At 55.8% G+C, this 18,992-nt stretch overlaps 2 protein-coding genes across 4 annotated transcripts; both read left to right on the top strand.

Moving 5' to 3' along the window:
- Positions 1 to 4,491: 4,491 nt before the first annotated feature.
- On the top strand, positions 4,492 to 14,385 carry LOC103539822 (arf-GAP with SH3 domain, ANK repeat and PH domain-containing protein 1-like). Its single transcript, XM_030463336.1, is given in 17 exon segments — positions 4,492 to 4,562; positions 5,114 to 5,183; positions 5,584 to 5,671; positions 6,054 to 6,102; positions 6,680 to 6,843; positions 7,033 to 7,166; positions 7,765 to 7,856; positions 8,887 to 9,064; positions 9,920 to 10,005; positions 10,291 to 10,406; positions 11,023 to 11,090; positions 11,551 to 11,658; positions 11,767 to 11,853; positions 11,855 to 11,963; positions 12,141 to 12,319; positions 12,966 to 13,034; positions 14,299 to 14,385. Coding segments are annotated over 17 exon segments (1,755 nt in total).
- On the top strand, positions 14,320 to 18,512 carry LOC103539821 (CMP-N-acetylneuraminate-beta-galactosamide-alpha-2,3-sialyltransferase 2). 3 transcript variants are annotated; one of them, XM_030463259.1, is made up of 8 exons: positions 14,320 to 14,381; positions 15,882 to 16,130; positions 16,376 to 16,566; positions 16,825 to 17,004; positions 17,366 to 17,411; positions 17,546 to 17,665; positions 17,852 to 17,996; positions 18,098 to 18,512. In XM_030463259.1, the coding sequence occupies exons 2-8, from the start codon at positions 15,894 to 15,896 to the stop codon at positions 18,268 to 18,270; spliced, it is 1,092 nt and encodes a 363-aa protein (XP_030319119.1). In that variant the 5' UTR covers positions 14,320 to 14,381; positions 15,882 to 15,893; the 3' UTR covers positions 18,271 to 18,512. The 3 variants fall into 3 exon arrangements, with proteins under 3 accessions (XP_030319119.1, XP_030319120.1, XP_030319121.1); XM_030463260.1 differs by having other exon boundaries at positions 17,877 to 17,996; XM_030463261.1 differs by having other exon boundaries at positions 17,852 to 18,190.
- The last annotated feature ends 480 nt before the right edge of the window (positions 18,513 to 18,992 follow it).

Consider the following 18,992-nt stretch of genomic DNA (forward strand, 5'->3'; position numbering starts at 1 on the left):
GTTACTTATCATCTGATGTACACACAGGATTGTTAAGAATTAATGCGTGGTGTTAATATTAATTCAGCACCATGATGAGACCCTGGGGACTCATGCTGGGTGGGCAGAGCAGCTTGGGAGGAACAGGGACAGTGCTGCTGCTCTCTGCAACATGTTCTTGACATTGGCCATTGCTGTCTCCTACCTGACCTGCTGATCCTCCAACCCTCTGTGTTTTTTCCATTAGGAATTTCTGATTTTCCATGATTATATATTTCCTCTTCTGTTCTTGAGCTAGTGATGAACCTGTTCCAGCTGCTCAAAGTCTGTAATTTTACCTTTTGAATCTTGTATGGGTTCACTCCATATATTTTCTCCCAGCTCTGCAGGCTCCTTAGGTGCTTGGTGGAGGTTTTGCAGCCCAGCTGCCCCAGAGCAGGGCTGGGAATCCTTGAACAAACAGTTGAACCTCAGGGCAAGTGGAGGGAAAGTCTTGGATAGGATTGAGGAAGAGGAGTGGGAACTGTGACAGGGTTTTGGGGACTTCTAGAGGACTGTCTGAGAAATACTGCAACAACTAATGAGCATTTAGGGACCTGTTTGGAAGCTTGTGCCATGCAGGAGCATGAGAGGACAATTTCTGGAACTTCTGATGTGAAGTATATGGGTAAAGAATATAAAATTTAAAGGAAAGAAATCCACTCTTCATGTTGTTAAGGTTGTTGTCAAGAAGATTGGGAACAAAGAAAACAGGCAGAGAGAGAGGAAAAAAAAAAAAAAAAACGGATGCCAGCAAGGAGCCCCAGTTAAGCTGAAGACGTCCAACAGGGATCAGAGTCTGACCTGAACTGGTTTGACATCTTTATGAGGATGGAGACGAATGCAGGGTCCATCCTGACAAGGTTCTGCCTTGACATAAGTAGTGAAATTTCACCCACAGAAGACAGAGAGGTGTCAGGACAGGGACCCAGAGAGGTTGAGGCTGTGGGGTCTCCATCCTTGGGGTTTTCCAACATCTCCCTGCACAAAGCTTGGTCTGAATTCAGCATTGTCCCTGCCTTGAGCAGAAGGTTACAGAGACCCCCTGAAGCCCCTTCCCCCAACCTGATTTACTCTGTCTGGCTTTGACACAGAGGTTTGCAGAGCAGCACCTCTGGGCACAGGGCAGAACGTGGGTGCTCAGAGTAAATTTAATGGACAAAAGCAGATGAACATACCCAGCTGGTAACCACTGGGGAGAAAAAACTGAAGTCATGCAAAGTCAAATGAGAAACAGGGCTTTTTCAGGAGCAAGACTAACTCACCATAAAAGAAAAGAAGCTTGGAAGAACAGGCTGTGCTGACATTGCCAGGCCTGGATGGGTTTCTGGTGTTTCTCTGTCTGGTGTTTTGGCTGAACATGACCTTCTGGCTTCAGCAGGTTGGTACTTCCTGGTTTGTGTGTGTCTGAGCAGGTCCTTCTACCCTTAAAACTGTGAGTCCATGAGAGGTGTTAGAGCTGGATGCCACGATGAACATGTCCCTGTGGTGTCCATGTGTGTGATGTGTGTTTTGGAGCTTTGTGTGTGTGTGTGTGTGTGTGTGTGTGTGTGCAAGAACCTGCACTGGTGAGCCCCCTTGTGCACTGTGCACTGAGAAGAGGTGAGGACCTTCCTGGGGAGGGACACTCCTGGGGACAGCCATGCCCTGGGGCTCCAAGGGTCCTTGTCCTAGTGGGGACATGCTGAGGGTGAGGTAGGCTTTATCCAGGTTGTGGATAAACGGTGCCTTTGGCTCTGCCTTGGAGTTCAAGAAGCCCCTTGACAAGGCCTGCAAAGACTGAGAGCAAGATGTAAACCTTGTCTCCTTCCCCACAAGGCCTGGCTGGTTTTTGTTTGCATCCCCAGCAAGCAGTCAGACAGAGCCTTTCACTGTGTCTCTGCTCTTCCCTTGAGCACCAAGATGGAGCAGGAGAAGCAGGAGCTGGAGTGGGAGCAGGGATGGAGCAGAGCAGGGTGAAAGGTCCCAGAGAAGGAGCTCAGGACCTTGCAGCTCAGCAGGTGTCAGGTCAGGACAGGTCCCGTGCCATCTGAAGCAGCCTTGGTCACTGAGTCAGCATCCCAGGGATGACTTTCCCTCCACTGTTGCCTGGCAGACCATGGCCCAGGGTGGGCAGACATCAGCAGCAGCTCTCACACTGCTGTTTCTCACTTGTCCTCCAACCTGAGATTGTTTCAAAGCTGATTTTTTGCCTGGATCCATGCTGGTTTTTCAGTCAGGGCTATCTGCTGTTGCCTGCTCAGTGAGTGATTCTTGTGTCCAGGATATTGCAGGCCCCTTTTTGCCTTCCTGGGATGCTGAAGTCCCCAAGGCTCTGCCCTGTCAGGTCCCTCTGCTCAGCCATGGGGCAGCAGCACAGAGATGGGCTGGAGATTCCCCCAGGACCATCACTCAGCATGTCCCATCCTGTCTGTGAGACCCTGGGTGTATCCCCTCAGTGTGAGAGCTGCCTGGGTTGTGGTAGGCTCATGCCAGCCTGGGGCAGGGGCTGATGAAGGAACCAGTGACTGAACCTCTGTTAACCTGGGATTAGAGATAACTTGGGAAAAGTCCCACAAAGGTTTTAGATCCGAGTTTCTTCTGACTGGCCACATTGGGTGCTGCTGGCACTGAGAGCCCTGCTCCCCCCAGAGCCCTCCCTCTGCATCATCTGCATCCTGGGATCAGCTCAGGGATCTGCTGCTCCCACTCCTGTTACATGTTACAAGCCACAGCACGTGGATGAGGGACTGGAAGATCCCAAATCCATTCAAAATGTCCTGCTCTTGGTAACAATGCTTTGGAACTGACATTTCTTCAACTATCAGAAGCCCTTGTACTACTGAGACAGAGCCCATAGGTCAGCTCCAGCTCTGCCAGGGGAGGTTTAGGTTGGATATTAGGAGAAATTCTTTGCAGAGAAGGTGATCAGGCATTGGAATGGGCTGCCCAGGGAGGGGGGGATTCTCCATCCCTGGAGGTTTTTAAGCAGAGACTGAATGTGGCACTGAGTGCCATGGGCTGGGAACCACGGGGGGAGTGGATCAAGGGTTGGACTTGAGGGTCTCTGAGGTCCTTTCCAACCCAGATGGTTCTGTGATTCTAAGCCATCTGGATACAGTCATACACAGCCCAGAGACAGAAAGGAATTGTTCCAAGTGATGAAGCTTTCAGAGGTTTGATACCCTTCAGGTGGTTTATATCTGTTTCCCAGCATTTCTAGACCTCCATTCTGGTTTGCTTGGACTTGTTCATCTCTCTCCATACCTCCTCTGCAGAGGGCTGGGATATGGTCCTCACCCAGACACCCTGCCAGCATCAGGTGTACTGTAGTGCAGGTGTCCTCTGGGCATCTGCTGCTTTGTTTGAATTAATCTGCTTTAGGGGGGTTACCTTCCTTGCTCCACAATTTGTAATCATTCATATTAAAATCTAATTCTGTAAATAGCAAAAAGGGGAACAGCAGCAGCACCCCAGAGCAGGGTAATGGAGCACAGCAGCAGCACTCATGTCCCTGCTGCAGACAAAAGCTCCAAGTTCTGCTCCAGGGCCACATTCCTGTGCCAGAGCCTGTCAAATTTATGATGGTTTGAAGACCTTTTAATTATTTTAATTAGTGACTTTACCAAGGAAAGTAAAAGCAAACACCCACCAGAGTGACCCTCAAGCTGTTGGTTGTTTTTGCAGTGCAGAAAGCTGCAGACAGCTGTCACCTCAGCAGAAGGCAGAGCTCCATGGTGCAGGAGTCCTGTGCTGGGGAGGTCCCTGCTCCCTCCCCTCAAGGTTTCCATGGATGTTCTTCTTGCACATACCACACCTCCCACCTTAGGAATGGGACCTGGCACATCCCAGGGCCCTGGGGCAGTGGCCAGGGCAAAGGGTGGTGTGGGGACATCTCTGCTGTCCCAGGAGGAGGAGTGAGATGCTGCAGCAGAGCCAGGAGACTCCCACTGCCCTGTGAGCAGCTTCTTGTGCTCTGGTACCTCCCAGGTGAAGATCAGGCAGGACAAGGAGAAGCTGCAGCTCTGTGGCCTTTGGGAACATCTGAAAACAGCTGGAGCAGAAAGAAAGAGGTAAAGTCTGCTCCAGGAAAGCTGGGGAGGGACTTTGGACAAAGGCCTGGAATGATGGGACCAGGGGGGTGGTTTCAAGCTGGAAGAAGGGAGGTTGAGGAGTTAGGAAGATTGAGGATTAGGAAGCAATTCTTTGTTGTGAGGGTGCTGAGCTCCTGTGCCAGGGTGCCCAGAGAAGCTGTGGCTGCCCCATCCCTGGCAGTGTTCCAGCCCAGGTTGGATGGGGCTTGGAGCACCCTGGGCTGTGGGAGGTGTCCCTGACCATGGCAGGGGTGGCACTGGGGGAGCTTTAAGGTCCCTCCCAACCCAAACCATTCCATGGGGCTGTGCTCTTGGTTGGCAGCAGTGCTGATGGGGTAGCGCTTTGCTTCTATTTCTTTCCTTCTGCCAGGACCCTGGGAAGGGGACAGAAGGGCACAACATGGACCAGCTGCAAGGGACCAAACAGTATGGCACAGAGAAGTCAGGGACCCTCTTCAAGAAAAGTGGTGGGTAAGTTGGGATCCAGCAGACCCATTTCATTTGTTCTTTGGGGACCTGGGGACAGAGCAGGGGTCACCCAGAGCAGCCTCCTCTCCCTGGTGGCCACAAGGCAGAAAAACAGAACAGGAAAACATGAAGATATGTTCCACACTGGCTCAACCTCCAACATCTTTAAACACAGAGCTCCAGACAGCTTGTCTCTGTCTTTTAGCCCTGTGGTCATTTCTCCCCTGTAAAGTTGCCCAATGTCCTCTCAAGCCCTATGAACACTGGGGTGAGGACCCCAGCACCCACAGCCCCGCACCTGCATCACCTCCACAGCATCTCTGCTGTCTGCCTGTACCAACCTGTCCTGAGACATCTGATGGGTTCTTCTCAGCCTTGAGTAGACCTGGCCTGTGACATCCCCTGGCCATGAGAGCCCATGCCTGTGGCAGCTCAGCCACCAAATCTGATGAGAGCTGCAACCTCATGTTGTGCTTTGCATGGCTCTTGTGCTGCTCTGCACATCTGCTCCTCCGTGTGTGCATCCTCTTGGCTCACCCTCTGCTCATTTTTAGGTGGAGAAAGGTCTGGCAGAAGAGGAAATGCACCATCAGCAATGGCTACCTGACCATCTCACACAGCACAGTAAGATCCTCTTCCTTTCTGCTCTGCTCCTGCCTGGGAGTTGCTGCCCAGCCCTCCGGGGTCCTGCCATGGCCAGGCACACTGATGCCCTCCTGGGCTTTCGTAGAAACCTCCTGCCTGCTGCCTGCCCTGCTGGGAGGGCTTCCTCTGGAGTCTGAAGTCCTTGTGACTCAAGAGAGCTTTAGACAAACACAGGTTCTTGCATGTCTGTGTGCATGATCCTGTGGAACTGGGGTGGCTGTTGGGGAAGAAAAGGTCTGTGTTGCTATTTCTGGCATTGCTCCTGAGAGCAGAGCCAAGGCCCAAGCTCTGGGCTGCAGGCAGCCCCATGGCTCAGCCTCCCGTGGTTTTTGTCACCCCTGGACCACAGCCTCTTGATGATTTCTCCTTCTGCTTGCAGCCCAGCCACCCCCCAGCCAAGCTGAACTTGCTGACCTGCCAGGTGTATCCCAGCACGGATAACAGGAAATGCTTCCAGCTGGTTTCCCGTGAGTGCTGGTGCCTCCCTGGGGCTCCTCTGGGAAGGGCCTGGAGAGTTGGCAGTGTCTGGGGCTGGGAGAGCCAGCATGGGCAGGGCTGAGGGGCAGCTCTGCAGCTTTGTGGGGATTGCCCCGGGGCAGGACCAGGGATGCACACACAGGGGTGAGGTGGGCAGCAAAGCTGTGGGGTTGTTCCCAGGCTGCAACTCATCCAAGGGTCCCTCCTTCTCGGGACAGAAGCCATTCCCTCTGCCTGGGATATGCTGGGATGGGGCTGAGTGAGACAGAGGTGACTGCTTGGTCTGGGGATCCCTGGAGGCTCTGCAGAGCCCAGCTGAGGGGTGCTGTGCCCTGCCAGGGATGGGTGTGAGGGGTGCTCTCTGTGTTTCAGACAGCCACACGTACTGCTTCCTGGCAGAGGATGAGCAGGACTGTGTTGAGTGAGTACTGCCAGCACCCTCTGTGCCCAAAAAAGGCTCCTCTGGACCAGGTGCCAGCTCTTCAGCTGATGGAGCAGCACAGCACTGCCCCTTGCTCCATCTCCTTCCCAACCTGACTGTGTCTGGGTCACTCTGGCAGGCCGATCAGCATGGCAGGACATAGAATCAGAGTTTCTTTGGTTGGAAGAGACCTTCAAGGTCATCAAGTCCAACCATGAACCCAGCACTGCCAAGGCCACCACTAACCCACGTCCCTCAGCACCATGACTACAGGTCTTTTAAATCCCTTTTAAATCCCTCCAAGGATGGTGACTCCACCACTGCTCTGGTCAGCCTGTTCCAGGACCTGACAACACTTTCAAGACTGAAGTTTCTTCTAATACCCAGTCTTAGCCTCCCCTGGCACAACTTGAGACCATATCGTTGGTAGAAGCTGCTGGCACCCAGTTTGCTGCTGGAGGCCCTCACAGGACCTGTGTGTGTGGTGGCTGCTGGGACAGGGTGGGACAGCAGAGGGACAAACCCCACCGCCTCCTCACCCTGCAGCCCCTTCCCAAGCTGCTTTCTGTCCCTGCAGCTGGGTCTGCACCCTCAGAAACAGCAAGGAGGAGGCCCTGAACGTGTCCTTCAGCAAGGCACAGGGTGGAGGGGAGAGCAGTCAGGAGGAGCTGATCCAGGCTGTCATCCGGGAGGTCAGAGGGATGCGGGGGAACAGGAAGTGCTGTGACTGCTCAACCCCAGGTCAGAGCCAGCCCTTGGCCTTTGGGGCTTCATCCCCTAGGACAGGCAGAGCTCTGCCCTCCATGGCTCCTGGACACCTGCAGCCATGGGAGTCTTGTCCTTCCCTCTGTCCTGCTGTGGAGCCCCTGCTCTGGGTGAGGGGAAGAGGGGCAGGAGATGCTCATGAACCTGGTGGTCTTGTCTCTACAGACCCCACATGGCTCTCCATTAACTTAGGCATCCTGATCTGCATTGAGTGCTCAGGGATTCACAGGGAGATGGGGCTGCATCACTCCCACATCCAGTCCCTGTCTCTGGACAAGCTGGGAACCTCTGAGCTGCTGGTAGGACACTGCTGTTTGCTCTGCCCCCAAAACTCCCCCTCCTTCTGCTGAGGCCTCCCTGAAACCAAGTTAATTCAGTGGGTTTCCCACTGAACTGACCCAGACCCACCTGTAATTCCCAGGATTTAGTGGTTATTGTGGCAGGAATTGTCTCCTTCAGGGAGTCTTTCCACTGTTGCTGGATCACCCATGTCCCTCAGCCCCCTTTCTCCATCTGCCCTCTGGAGCAGGGGAGCTGTGGGGCTGAGCAGAACAGGGGGCAGGCAGGGGGCTGGAGACCTTGCATGGGACTGGTTTAGGGTCACAATTCTCCAGGTGCTCATGGGGTTGGCAGGGTTGTGGTGGGAGGTGGTGGCAGCTAATGGGCAGGGATGGGAGTGCTCAGCACACATCTGAGTGTGGAGAGCAGCTCTGGGCTTGGCTGCAGTGCTGGAAATGGGACACAGCAGCAGCAGGAGGCAGGGCAGGGTCTGCTGCCTTTGGGCACATGGATCCTGGCACCTTAAAACATCCCCTCTGCCCCTGGTCGGGATCTCAGCCCAGAGCTCCCTCACACGTGGACGTGTCCCTTGTCACATCTGCCTTGGCTGATTTGCAGCTGGCGAGGAACATCAGCAACTCTGCCTTCAACAGCATCATGGAAGCAAATCTCCCCAGCTGTTCCCTGAAGCCCACAGCACACAGTGACACGTGAGTTGCTCTCCAAGACTTCTTTTTCTTTTCCTTTCTATTTCTTTCTTTTTCTTTTCCTTTCTTTTTCTTTATTTTTCTTTTCTTTTCTTTTCTTTCTTTTCTTTTCTTTTCTTTTCTTTTCTTTTCTTTTCTTTTCTTTTCTTTTCTTTTCTTTTCTTTTCTTTTCTTTTCTTTTTCTTTTCTCTCTTCTCTTCTTCTCTTCTCTTCTCTTCTCTTCTCTTCTCTTCTCTTCTCTTCTCTTCTCTTCTCTTCTCTTCTCTTCTCTTCTCTTCTCTTCTCTCCTTTCCTTTCCTTTCCTTTCCTTTCCTTTCCTTTCCTTTCCTTTCCTTTCCTTTCCTTTCCTTTCCTTTCCTTTCCTTTCCTTTCCTTCCTTTCCTTTCCTTTCCTTTCCTTTCCCCTTTCCTTTCCTTTCCTTTCCTTTCCTTTCCTTTCCTTTCCTTTCCTTTCCTTTCCTTTCCTTTCCTTTCCCCTTTCCTTTCCTTTCCTTTCCTTTCCTTTCCTTTCCTTTCCTTTCCTTTCCTTTTCCTTTCCCTTTCCCTTTTCCAGGGGGTTAGCTCTGTGTCCCTCACCCATGGGCACAGACTCTGTGGTGCTGTCTCCCTGCAGTGACCCAGCACATGGCACTGCCCCACCTCCTCCCCAGACCAGGACTTCTCTTTAGAAGCATCAAGTGCAGCAGGAAAGGTTTGATTAAGGAGAGTGACAAAGAGGCAGCAGGACAGCTCAAGGATTCACCCTGAGGACAGGACAGGGACAGAGGATCTGGGGCTGGAAAGGGAAAGGCCAGCAGAGAAACAAATAGAGCTGCACAGCTGGGCAGGGAAGGGTGGGAGGGTGAGGCAGGACAGGGACTTGCAGGGTGCAGAGCAGCTCACTGTGATCAGTGACTGGGCTGGTGGGGTCAGCACAGGCATCAACCATCTGCTGAGGATGATGTCCCCCCTTGCCACCCCAGGGGACAGCTGGGGGGGCAAGAACTGGGAGCTTCTCTGGGGTCACTAACTCCCACTGGGATGGTCTCTGCCAGGGCCTTTCGGAGAAAATTCATCATTTCCAAGTACATAGAGAAGAAATATGCCAAGAAGAGGGCCCCTGCTCACTGCTCCAGCCTCTCCAAAGCTGTCAAGGACAAGGACATATTTTCTTTGCTCCAAGCACATGCAGAGAGCGTGGATTTGAGCGAGGCTGTTCAGACCCCTCTGCAGGTATGGCCATGTGTCCCCTGGTGGCTTTGCTGCCACCACTTCAGCTGTCCAGAAGGGTCCCCATGCCCAGGAGGGGACAGAGTTTTCTGGTACAAATGGTGCTTTCTGCATCAGTCTGGGAGTGGCAGGTGAGGACCCCACAGCCCTCCTGGTGCTGGGAGGGGGGGACAGAATCCCTAACCATGAGCCCAGGATATGCCAAAGGTCCACCTGGAACCAAGATCTACCTGGGAATGGGTTTTCTCAGGATTTTTCTGAGCAGCTTTTTCTCAAGGCATCCAAGTCTCACTGTATGCTGGCAAAGCAGGGCAGCATTTTTTCCTGCAAATCCACAGTGTGAGTCCGTGCTGGAAGTGTGAGAGGAGAGCACAGCCCCAACCCTGGGCCCTGGGCTGTGCCATCTGCCACCCTCTTTGCCAGCAAGGACACCACAGGGCGTCCAGCAGGGTGACAGCAAAGTGCTGCAGTGGTCAGGAAGCAGCAGCAGTATGGGATGGCTTGGGACAAAGCAGCAAGTGAGGAGCAGCTCCTTGGGGAGAAGCTCTTGCACAGCCCAGCGCTCTGGTGAGATCAGGGACTTGGCAAGGGTCAGCTGTGCTCTAGGGGGGAAATGTCACCTTTGGTTGCCTCAGTTTCCAAGTGTGGGAAGGGGATGGTTGATTCTTCTCCATGAAGCTGGGAGCCATGGCTCTACACATGTCAGCAAGGTTCCCAGCAGCTCTGGTGGGCATGGTTCCTAACAATCAAAGCTGTTCCATTTCTGAGGAATTTTAAATTCCCCTAAAGAACAGTGCTGCTGTCTGTGTGGTGTGGGCAGGCACAGCCTCATCCCTGCTGTATTTCTCTTGGTTCCAGGAACCTGGGGAGACTCTTCTCCACCTGGCAGTGCTGCTCTCTGATAGAACCTCTTTGCATATTGTTGATTTTCTTGTCCAGAATGGGTAAGTTCATGACACCACTCAGCTCCTCATGGCACGGTGCAAGACTGGTGTTCTTCTCCAAAATGCTCCTCCAAAAATGATTCAAATTACCAGGGTGGGCCTTGTGCTGGGCTTGGGGTAAGTACCCCAGGATCAGAGGAGTCCTGGGGTTCCTGGCTGCCTCAGGGCTGAGCTGTGATGCTGGTGGTGAGAATCGCTTTTTTGGCTGAGGTGGGAAGGAGGTGGGTGGGAGCAGCAGGCAGGGTTTGCTGGGGCTGACAGAACCCACCCCATCCTCTGCTGCAGCAGGAGCCTGGCAAAGCAGACCTTGGAAGGAAACACAGCCCTGCACTATTGCTGCTCACACAACAAACCCCAGTGTCTCAAACTGCTGCTGAAGGCCAAAGCCAACATCACCATCAGTGAGTGACCAAAGGACCCTCCACCCTCTGCTCACATGGGATGCTCTCAGCTCTCCTCTGAGGGGAGAAGAAGGGGTCTCTATAGGAACTTAAAGCTCCCCCAGTGTCTCCCCTGCCATGGTCAGGGACACCTCCCACAGCCCAGGGTGCTCCAAGCCCCATCCAACCTGGGCTGGAACACTGCCAGGGATGGGGCAGCCACAGCTTCTCTGGGCACCCTGGGACAGGGGCTCAGCACCCTCACAACAAAGAATTGCTTCCTAATATCTACCCCCTCTTTCAGTTTGAAACCCTTCCTCTTCATCTTGTCTTCTCATATTATCCAAAGCCCCTCCCCAGCTTTTCTGGAGCCTCTCCAGGTTCTGGAATGTGTTCTAAGGCCCCCCTGGAGTCCTCTCTTCTCTAGGCTAAACAAACCCAACATTCTCAGCATGTCTCCATAGCAGAGGTGCTCTAACCTTCTAATCTCGTCTCCTAACCTCCTCTTCGTGTCCTCCTCTGGACTTGCTCCAACAGCTCCATGTCCTTATTCCTTGCCCCCAGCTGCCCTGGAAGCAGCAGTGCTGTTCAGTTCAGTGTGCACAGGGCAGGCCCATGGTGTTGTTTCCCCTCACAGCTAATGAAGCAGGAGAGACAGCCCTGGATGTGGCCAGGAGGATGGGACATCCCCTGTGTGAAGAGCTGGTAAGACACTGTGCCTCATCACTCCTCTGGTTTTGAGACACATCCCAGTGGCAGAGGGCAGGGGGGGACTCACACCTGTGGACGTGTCCTGCAGGGCCATCAGTGTCCCTCAGCATCTCCAGTGCCACCATGGGATGCAGAGGAGGGTGCAGAGGGGCTATCCCCCTGGCCTGGGGTCCTTCAGAGCAGAGTGGTGTGGGATAGGCCAGGCAGGGGTGATGCTGTGCCTGGGTGGGGGACCGGGACCTGCACTGAGGCTGCATGGGGGGAGGACATCTCCTCAGCAGGTCCAAGTCTTCTGCCATGTCCTGGTTTCTGTGTTTGGAGAGCTTGGCATGACCCTACTCACAGCTGCAGATGTTGCCCTGGTGGGTGGGTGGAGATGGGGCCAGTAGCTCCCTGTGGGGCTGTGGGACAGCACAGGGCTGCTGGGTCCTCAGGGAGCTCCCCTCTGCCTCAGCTATTGCAGGCCCAGAGCAATCAGTTCAACCCCAAAGTCTACGTGGAGTATGAGTGGTGTCTGAGCCAGGATGACATGTGTGAGAGTGATGAGGAGCTGGATGAGAAGGTGAGGTCCTGGCAGGCTCTGTCCTGGGGCTGTGCATGCTGCCCCTGCAGCAGGGGGCTGGAGCTCCAGCCAGACCCACTCCACCTGACCCTCACATCTCTTTCCCAGCTGGGTCCTGTGAAGAGGGGACTTGCCTTTGCCCAGAGCTGCTGCCACCCCCCTGCCCCTGCCCCCAGGCCGGTGGCAGTGCCATGGTGGGGGGGGGCAGGACACCTGGCCCTTGCATGGCACCCAGTTCCACAGCATGGAGGTGCCACCACCCCCCTCCACAGCCCCCCCACCCCCACCCCGGAGGGCAGAGCCAGGTGAGACCCCACGGGCAGGGCTGGGTGAGGGGCTGCCCCTGGGACCATGGGCAAAGGCTGCTGGGGAGGGTCCTGAGCCCTGATGGGGCCTGGAGGGTGTCTGGGGCCCTTGAGACACACTGCCCACTGCTCCTTGAGTGACAGAGGACACCTGGTGGTTCTGATGGGATGTCCTAGTGGTGCTGATGGTGCTGGTGGTGCTGATGGTCTTAGTGGTTCTGATGGTGTTGGAGGTTCTGGTGGTGCTGGTGGTTCTGTTGGTGCTGGTGGTGCTGATGGTTCTGGTGGTGCTGATGGTGCTGGTTCTGCTGGTGGTGTCCAGGACCATCCTGGACCATCCTGACCATTGTCCATGGGTCAGGCTCAAGAGGCCTCTTGCTCGGCTGTCAGACCCGGGCTTGTGTCCTGGGGTTTGCTGTGCTGCTGGAGATGCTGAATTCGAGAAGGGAATGACCTGTCCCCACCTTTTGGGCAGTGAGTTTGTTTCCACGGGTGGCCCGTGGCAAGACACTGCTCACCTCCCCACACCCAGGCAGGGTGGCAGTATGGGGGCTGAGGCACAACACAACCCTTTGAAAAAGGGGTGAGCACAGCCCTGGGTGCTCTGGGATGGAGCTCTGGACACCTGGAGCCTCCAGAAGCATGGGATGGAGGGTGCCAAGCATCCACCCCTGGGTGCTGGCAGCTCTTGGGGCACCTTGGAAGTGTGCAGCCCACCTCCTGGTGACACACTTGTCACCCCAGCTGCCCTTCTATGTTCTTCTGCCATACTCCTTTCCCCTGCTGCCCCTCTCCACCCCCTCCCCAGTTCCTGCTCCTCTCCTCCCATCTCTTGCCTCTTTCTAATCACTGTTGCACCCGTTGTCATCTGCTCTGCATCTGTCTCCCCACCTTTTCCTTGGCAACCAAATGCTGAGAGCACACCAAGGGGCCAGTTCCTCACCCCTCCTGGGTGTCCCTCTGCCATTCTCACCAGTCCTTTTCCCTCCTTTCTCCCTGCAGAAAGGGTGTGTTGAAGGACAGCCTCACAGGCAAGGTGTCTTCCCTGCTTCCTTTGTCCATGTGCTCCATGTAGGCGCTGCTTCATCTCAAGAAGGAAGATCTAATCAGCTCCTTAAAATGTAACTCCTCAAGCTCCCATTTCATCAAGGGCTGCAGGGATGAGTGGGCTGGGAGCACCCCGGTCCCCTCAACACCCCTGTCCCCTCTTCCCTCTCCTCCTGTGGCCTTGCTGGCAGTGCCAGGCTGTCCCAAAGGATCCTTGGCCAGGCCAGGGGACAGGACACTCCACCCCACATGCTCCATAGCTGTGCCCCCACCAGAGCTGTGTCCCCATGGATGAAGCAGCCCTGGGCCATGCTGCTGCCCAAGTCTGGCTCCTGCTTGCCCTGGGCGCCCTGTTCCCATGCTGCTCTCTCCTCTGTTGGTGCTCAAGGAAATTGTGGCAGATTGGAGCAGTGCTGGGCCCTGCAGGACTCTAGAGCTTCCCTTGGAGCCATCCTGGCCTGCAGACCCTGGGAAAGGAGCCTTGGCTGAGGGCTGAGCATGCGGGAGCTTGGAAATGCAAACAACGGGTTTGGAGCCACCACCACCACGAGCCTGCACTGTCCCTAAGTCCTCCCACCCTGCTCTCACTCCTTGGTGCAGAAAATTTCCCCTGTGGCAGCTCAGGGCTTTGCCCCTTCAGTGTCAGCCCCCAGCAGCGGTGCAGAGCCCTTTGAGCCCACTGCCAATAAACAGTTGTCTGTGTTTACCAGGACTGTTCTAGTTTGAGTTTCTAGATGCCTCTTCTTTGCCACTCCCTCAGGCACCAAAACCTCCTCACCAAAACCACCAAAACCTCCTCAAAGGCATCAGTGTAAAGAGCACTGAGCTCCCCTTGGATGAAATGTCCACTGTTGAGCTTGTGAGGCTCTTCTCTGCTCCTGTTTTTCCAGTTGTACCTTTCACAGAATCACAGCTTTCTTCAGTCCCCCCTGTCAGAATCCCATTTAGGAGGGCAGAGAAACCATCATGTGAGGAGGTGCTGGATGCACCAGGGTGTTGGTGGTGTCAGTGTTAGCAGAAGCTGAGCCATCCCAGCAGGACCTGGATGGGCAGGAGGGCATTCCCACCCCAGGCAGCTTCTCCCATTCCCAGAGAAAAATTTTAATGTTCAGCTTCCTGATTGAACCTGGGAACATGGCCAGGGCACCCAGCTCCAGAGGGACTGGTGGTGCTGGGCTGTGTGGGAGGGCTGTGCTGGGACACCAGGCTGGAGGAGGGATGGCAGCCCTGTCCTGGTGTGCCCCACGTCATGGTGTGACACTTCCTCTTCCCGTCCCGGATATTGCAGTCTGCAACAGGCATTGGTGAGGCCACCGACCCCGGGAATGTCACCCTCACCCAGCCCTGCTCAGCAGCACTTCTGAGGAGGAGGTAAGAGCCCTGGGGACAGCCGGCTGGGAACCAGGGGTCACCACACCACCAGGGTGGTCACCACACCACCAGGGCCCCTGTCCTAGCTCTGGGGCTGTGCAGCTGCTGGCGGTGTCCCCAGGGGCTGTGGGGATGGGGACAGGTCTGTGGGCACCAGGCTCTGCCAGCTGCAACAGCCACAACTCTGTGGTGTGAGGGACCCCAGGAGAGGGCACCTCTGGGTGCTGGGTCAGGGGGGTCCTTCAGCTCCCCAGCTATGACTGACAGCAAAAAGCTTCATGAAATATTCACCTGTATCCTGGATGAACCCAGAGCCCATGTCCCCTGGCTCTGGGCTAAATGGAGTTGCTGGTGCTGGCCACACAGCCACGGGCCACCTTGTGTGGGCTGCAACTTCGTAACCCCCCTGGCTCCATAGGAACCTGAACCACCCTGGCAGACCCCTGCTCCTTCCCTCCATCACAGAAATACCCATGGCTGCTGCAGGAGGGCAAAATGCTAAGTGACAGGGACTGGTGGCTCCTGGCAGGGAGACTCTCAGGAGCTTTTGGGGTCCCCCTCAGCCTGTGAGGTGAAGATCCAGCATTTTGTGGCCACTTCCTGCTCGGTAGCACATGTTTCCGCAGCCTCTGGTATCTTGTTCCTGCTGCCCTTCAAGAAGAGGTGACAGCTCGGTTGCTTTTTGGAAGGTCAGGGCTGCAGGGCAGAGCAGCCACTGCTGCCACCACTGTTGCTCCTGTCTGCTCCTCCACAATCTCTTGGCTCTGCTCATTGCTCAGACCACCCAGAGCAGCAGCTCTTCTGGCAGGGGCACCTCTTGTGGCTCAGCTTTGGGTACCATGGCCACCAGGTACCTCTGTGCTACAGAAAATGGTTCATGTGGAGAAACAAAGCTGGTGCTGACCCCATGGCCCCAGATCAGCACTTGGGAGGACTTGGGGAAGCACATGGTGCTCCTCTGAGGACAGGAGGGGTTTTCTCTCCTTCAGCTTCCCCAGCACAGAGGGGATCCCCCCCTGCTCTCCCCCCTGCAGTTCCTTCTGCCCCTGGGGTGGAGACTGTCCCTGCATCCCTGCTCCTTGCTGTAGCTTTGGCCCATGGGAGCCAGGGCCTGACAGGCTGAGCACTTCATGAGCTCCCTGAAGATAAGAAAACCCTTTTCCTTCTGATTTTAGGTTTACATCAATGCTTTTAGGTGTAGAACAGAAACATCACTTAAGCAGGGGTGTTTAAGAAAGGCTCTGCACAGATGGCAGTTGGTGCCCCCTGCTCCTTCCTCGGGTGGTATCTTGGTGCCCTTGAGGCTGCAGAAGCTGGGGGTTGGTGGTGGGGTCAGTGCAGCCCCCAGCAGGGGTTGGGGCAGAGCACAGCAGTGGAGCCACCGAGGGCTTTGAGAAGACAGAGAGGAGTGGGCAGCTCCAGGTGCCTGTGGGGTTGGTGAGCACCCAGAGGGTGTCCCAGGGGGTCACTGCCACTGTCCCCGGGGACATCCGGCTGCAGGTGGCATGAAGAATGCAGAGGTGGCAGAGGCGGCTGCGGGCGGGGCTGGCCCTGTGCCTGCTGCTGCTCCTCTGGCGATGTCTCCGAGCCCCCAGGGATAGCCCCGAGCCCACCCCTTGGGCTCCCTCCCGCTGCCCCACCCGGGCCAGCGGCTCCGCCTGGTTCAACGCCCGCTTCGACCCGGCCGTGGGGCCTCTGCTGACGGGTGCAGGCCAGGAGTTCCCCCCTGATGTGGTTCGCTGGTGGATGGTGAGTGGGGACATTTCTGGGCTCCCTGAGGCTGTCTATGGTGGGGCAGGGCCGGGGCCAGGTTGCAGGGGTGTGCTGTGGGATGAAGGGGGTGCAGCCCACCCCCCAACTCTCTGGGCTGTCCACCCCCCCTTTCCTAGTGTCTCATCGGGCTCCCACTGCTGGGAGGATGGGGGCTCCATCCCTTTGGGGTGCTGGTGAGGAGGAGGATGTCCCTGATGCTGTCTCTGCCCTTGCTCCCCCAGACCCTGCAGGGGCGCCCCAGAGGTCTCCAGCTCCAGGCCATAATCCAGCAGCTCTTCACTGTCCTCCCGGCCCCAAACAACAGCTCCTGGGAGCCCTCTGGCTGCAGGACGTGTGCGGTGGTGGGGAACTCAGGGAAGCTCCAAGGTTCTGGCCACGGGCTGTGGATCGACACCCACGACTGGGTGCTGCGGTGGGTGACTGAAGTGTTTGGGTCATCCCTGTGTCCCCTGGTGTGCCCCATCCCCAACCACTTTGTGAAACTCACCCACAAGAGCCCTGCCATGGCCTGGGGGGAGTCCTGCTCCCTGGAGCCCTCAGCCCCAGGGCACACACTAACCCTGTGTCACCCATGTGCCCTCTCTGCTGCTGGCCAGGGTGAGCTGTGGTGTCCCTGCCCAGCAGGGCCAGTGCATCCTGCACCTTCATGTACCTTCCCCTTGTGCCTTAGGATGAACAGAGCAAAGATCACTGGCTTTGAGCTGGATGTTGGCAGGAAAACAACCCATCACTTCATGTACCCAGAGAGCGCAGTGAACCTCAGGCCTGGTGTCCACCTGGTCCTTGTCCCCTTCAAGCCACTGGACCTGCAGTGGGTCACCAGCGCCTTCTCCACCGGAAAGCTCACACAGTGCGTTGGCTCCAGGGGACAGTGGCCCTTGTGCTGGAGACCCTGGGGGTGCCATCGGGACCCTGGTGCCTCACCATAATCCTGATGGGACAAAAGGCCCCTGAGGGAGGGTTCTGGCACCCCCTTGGTAGGTTTGGGGAACCCCATCCTGTAGCCCCCAGAGGTGGGATGGTGGCTGTCCCCACTGTGGGGCCGTGGGCTTGATGTGTCCCTTCCCAGAGCCAGGCATGGGAATGCTGCTGGGCAAGCCCAAGAGCTGGGAATGACATGGGGCTGGGTGCTGGTGGGCACAGCCACCCTCACCAAGAGAGCCCAGCAGCAGGAGTGCCCCACGCTCACTGCTCTCCTCTGGCTTCTGCAGCACATACGTGAGGGTGAAGCAGTTCATCAGAGCTGACAGGAACAAGGTAAGGGCTGCAGCTCCTCCAGGCAGAGCTCTAGGGGGAGGTGGGCAGAGATGGTAAGTGGGAGTAAATGGCTGCACTGGTGGCAGGAGCCAGCTGTCCCCTTGGCAGCTGATGGCTCCTCCTCTCCTGCTCAGGTGCTGATCCTGAGCCCAGCTTTCCTCAAGTACATCCATGACAATTGGACTCAGCGGCACGGGCGCTACCCCTCCACCGGCTTCACCGCCCTGCTTTTCGCCCTGCACACCTGCCAGAGGGTGAGTGTGGCCCATGGGACACCCCTGGGGCCATCTTACCCCTGTGGCCATCTCACTCTGTGGCCATCTCACCCCTTGGCCATCTCATCCCTGTGGCCATCCCACCCCTGTGGCCATCTCGCCCCCTGGCCATCTCAGAGCTGCGCAGCTGCTCTGCAGCAATGGGCATGGCTGATGTCTGCACAGGTCTCTGTGTTTGGCTTTGGAGCAGACAGTGAAGGGAACTGGCACCACTACTGGGAGAAAAACCGCTGGGCCGGAGCCTTTCGCAGGACGAGGGTCCACGACGCCGATGTTGAATTCAGTCTCATCCAGAGGCTGGCAGCAGAAGGAAGGATTTTATTCTACAAATGATGCATCTCTAAAAAACTGAAGCCAGACTCTTGGCACAGGCACTGACTGTTGGCTTCTTTATCTTGCTTCTCCTCCCAGCACTGCCCTGTGCCCAGGCTCACAGCCCTGTCCAGCCCTGGCAGTGGGTGCCAGGAGGTGACAGTTCTGTGGCACAAGGGATGTGGGATTTGGCTGGACACAGGGTGAGTCCTACTCTGTGCACACCAGCTGGGAGAGAGGGAGGGGAGACAGTGGAGCTGGAGGGGGCATGAAGCTCATGAGCTGATGCGTGTGTCCCTGTGGTGGCCACAAAGCCACTGTGTGACAGCAGTGCTGGTGACAGCAGATGCGCAGACTTGGCTGTCAGCGGGATGGAGCTGACACTTCTACCCAGTCATGGCTTCAGGGGAGGATCATAGCTGTTCTTTGGGAAGGGGAGAGTGTTCCTTTCCCATCTATTTATATAAATAAGGAAACATTTTTACAATTTCATCTAAGAGTAATAAAGGAAAAGTCACACATAAAATCAAGTACAGCTGAAATTACCTTATGTTGAATAGAGTTTTAAAGCACAATGACTCTACCATTCACATTTCCTTTACTCTGAGTCCTCACTGCTCTGCACAAGCACCATCTCGTTCAGCCCCTCCCTGCAGAACACAGGTGCAGAGCCCAAGCTGCCCACAGGAGGTTTCTCCTCCAGAGCAGGGGCTGCAGGATGCCTTTTCCTAGCTGCAGTCACAAACCCCTGTGGATCAGACTCAGCTTTTCCATGCCTGTTACTCACTTGGTCTTTCAGTCCATTAAAATAACCAGACTTCTCCTACTCACAAGCTCCATTTTATCACAGAACCTGGTAATTACTGGAGCTGACTACGAGCTTCATTGAATTTCCACCTCTCCAGCTGGAATTTCAGTTTCTCTGTGTGCTTCTGTTCTTTTCTTCTGCTCTGTAATGTCCAGGTTCCTACACTGAGCTTTGCACAACCTTCTC

This window comes from Calypte anna, chromosome 20, assembly GCF_003957555.1.
Source record: "Calypte anna isolate BGI_N300 chromosome 20, bCalAnn1_v1.p, whole genome shotgun sequence".
Classification (NCBI taxonomy): domain Eukaryota; kingdom Metazoa; phylum Chordata; class Aves; order Apodiformes; family Trochilidae; genus Calypte; species Calypte anna.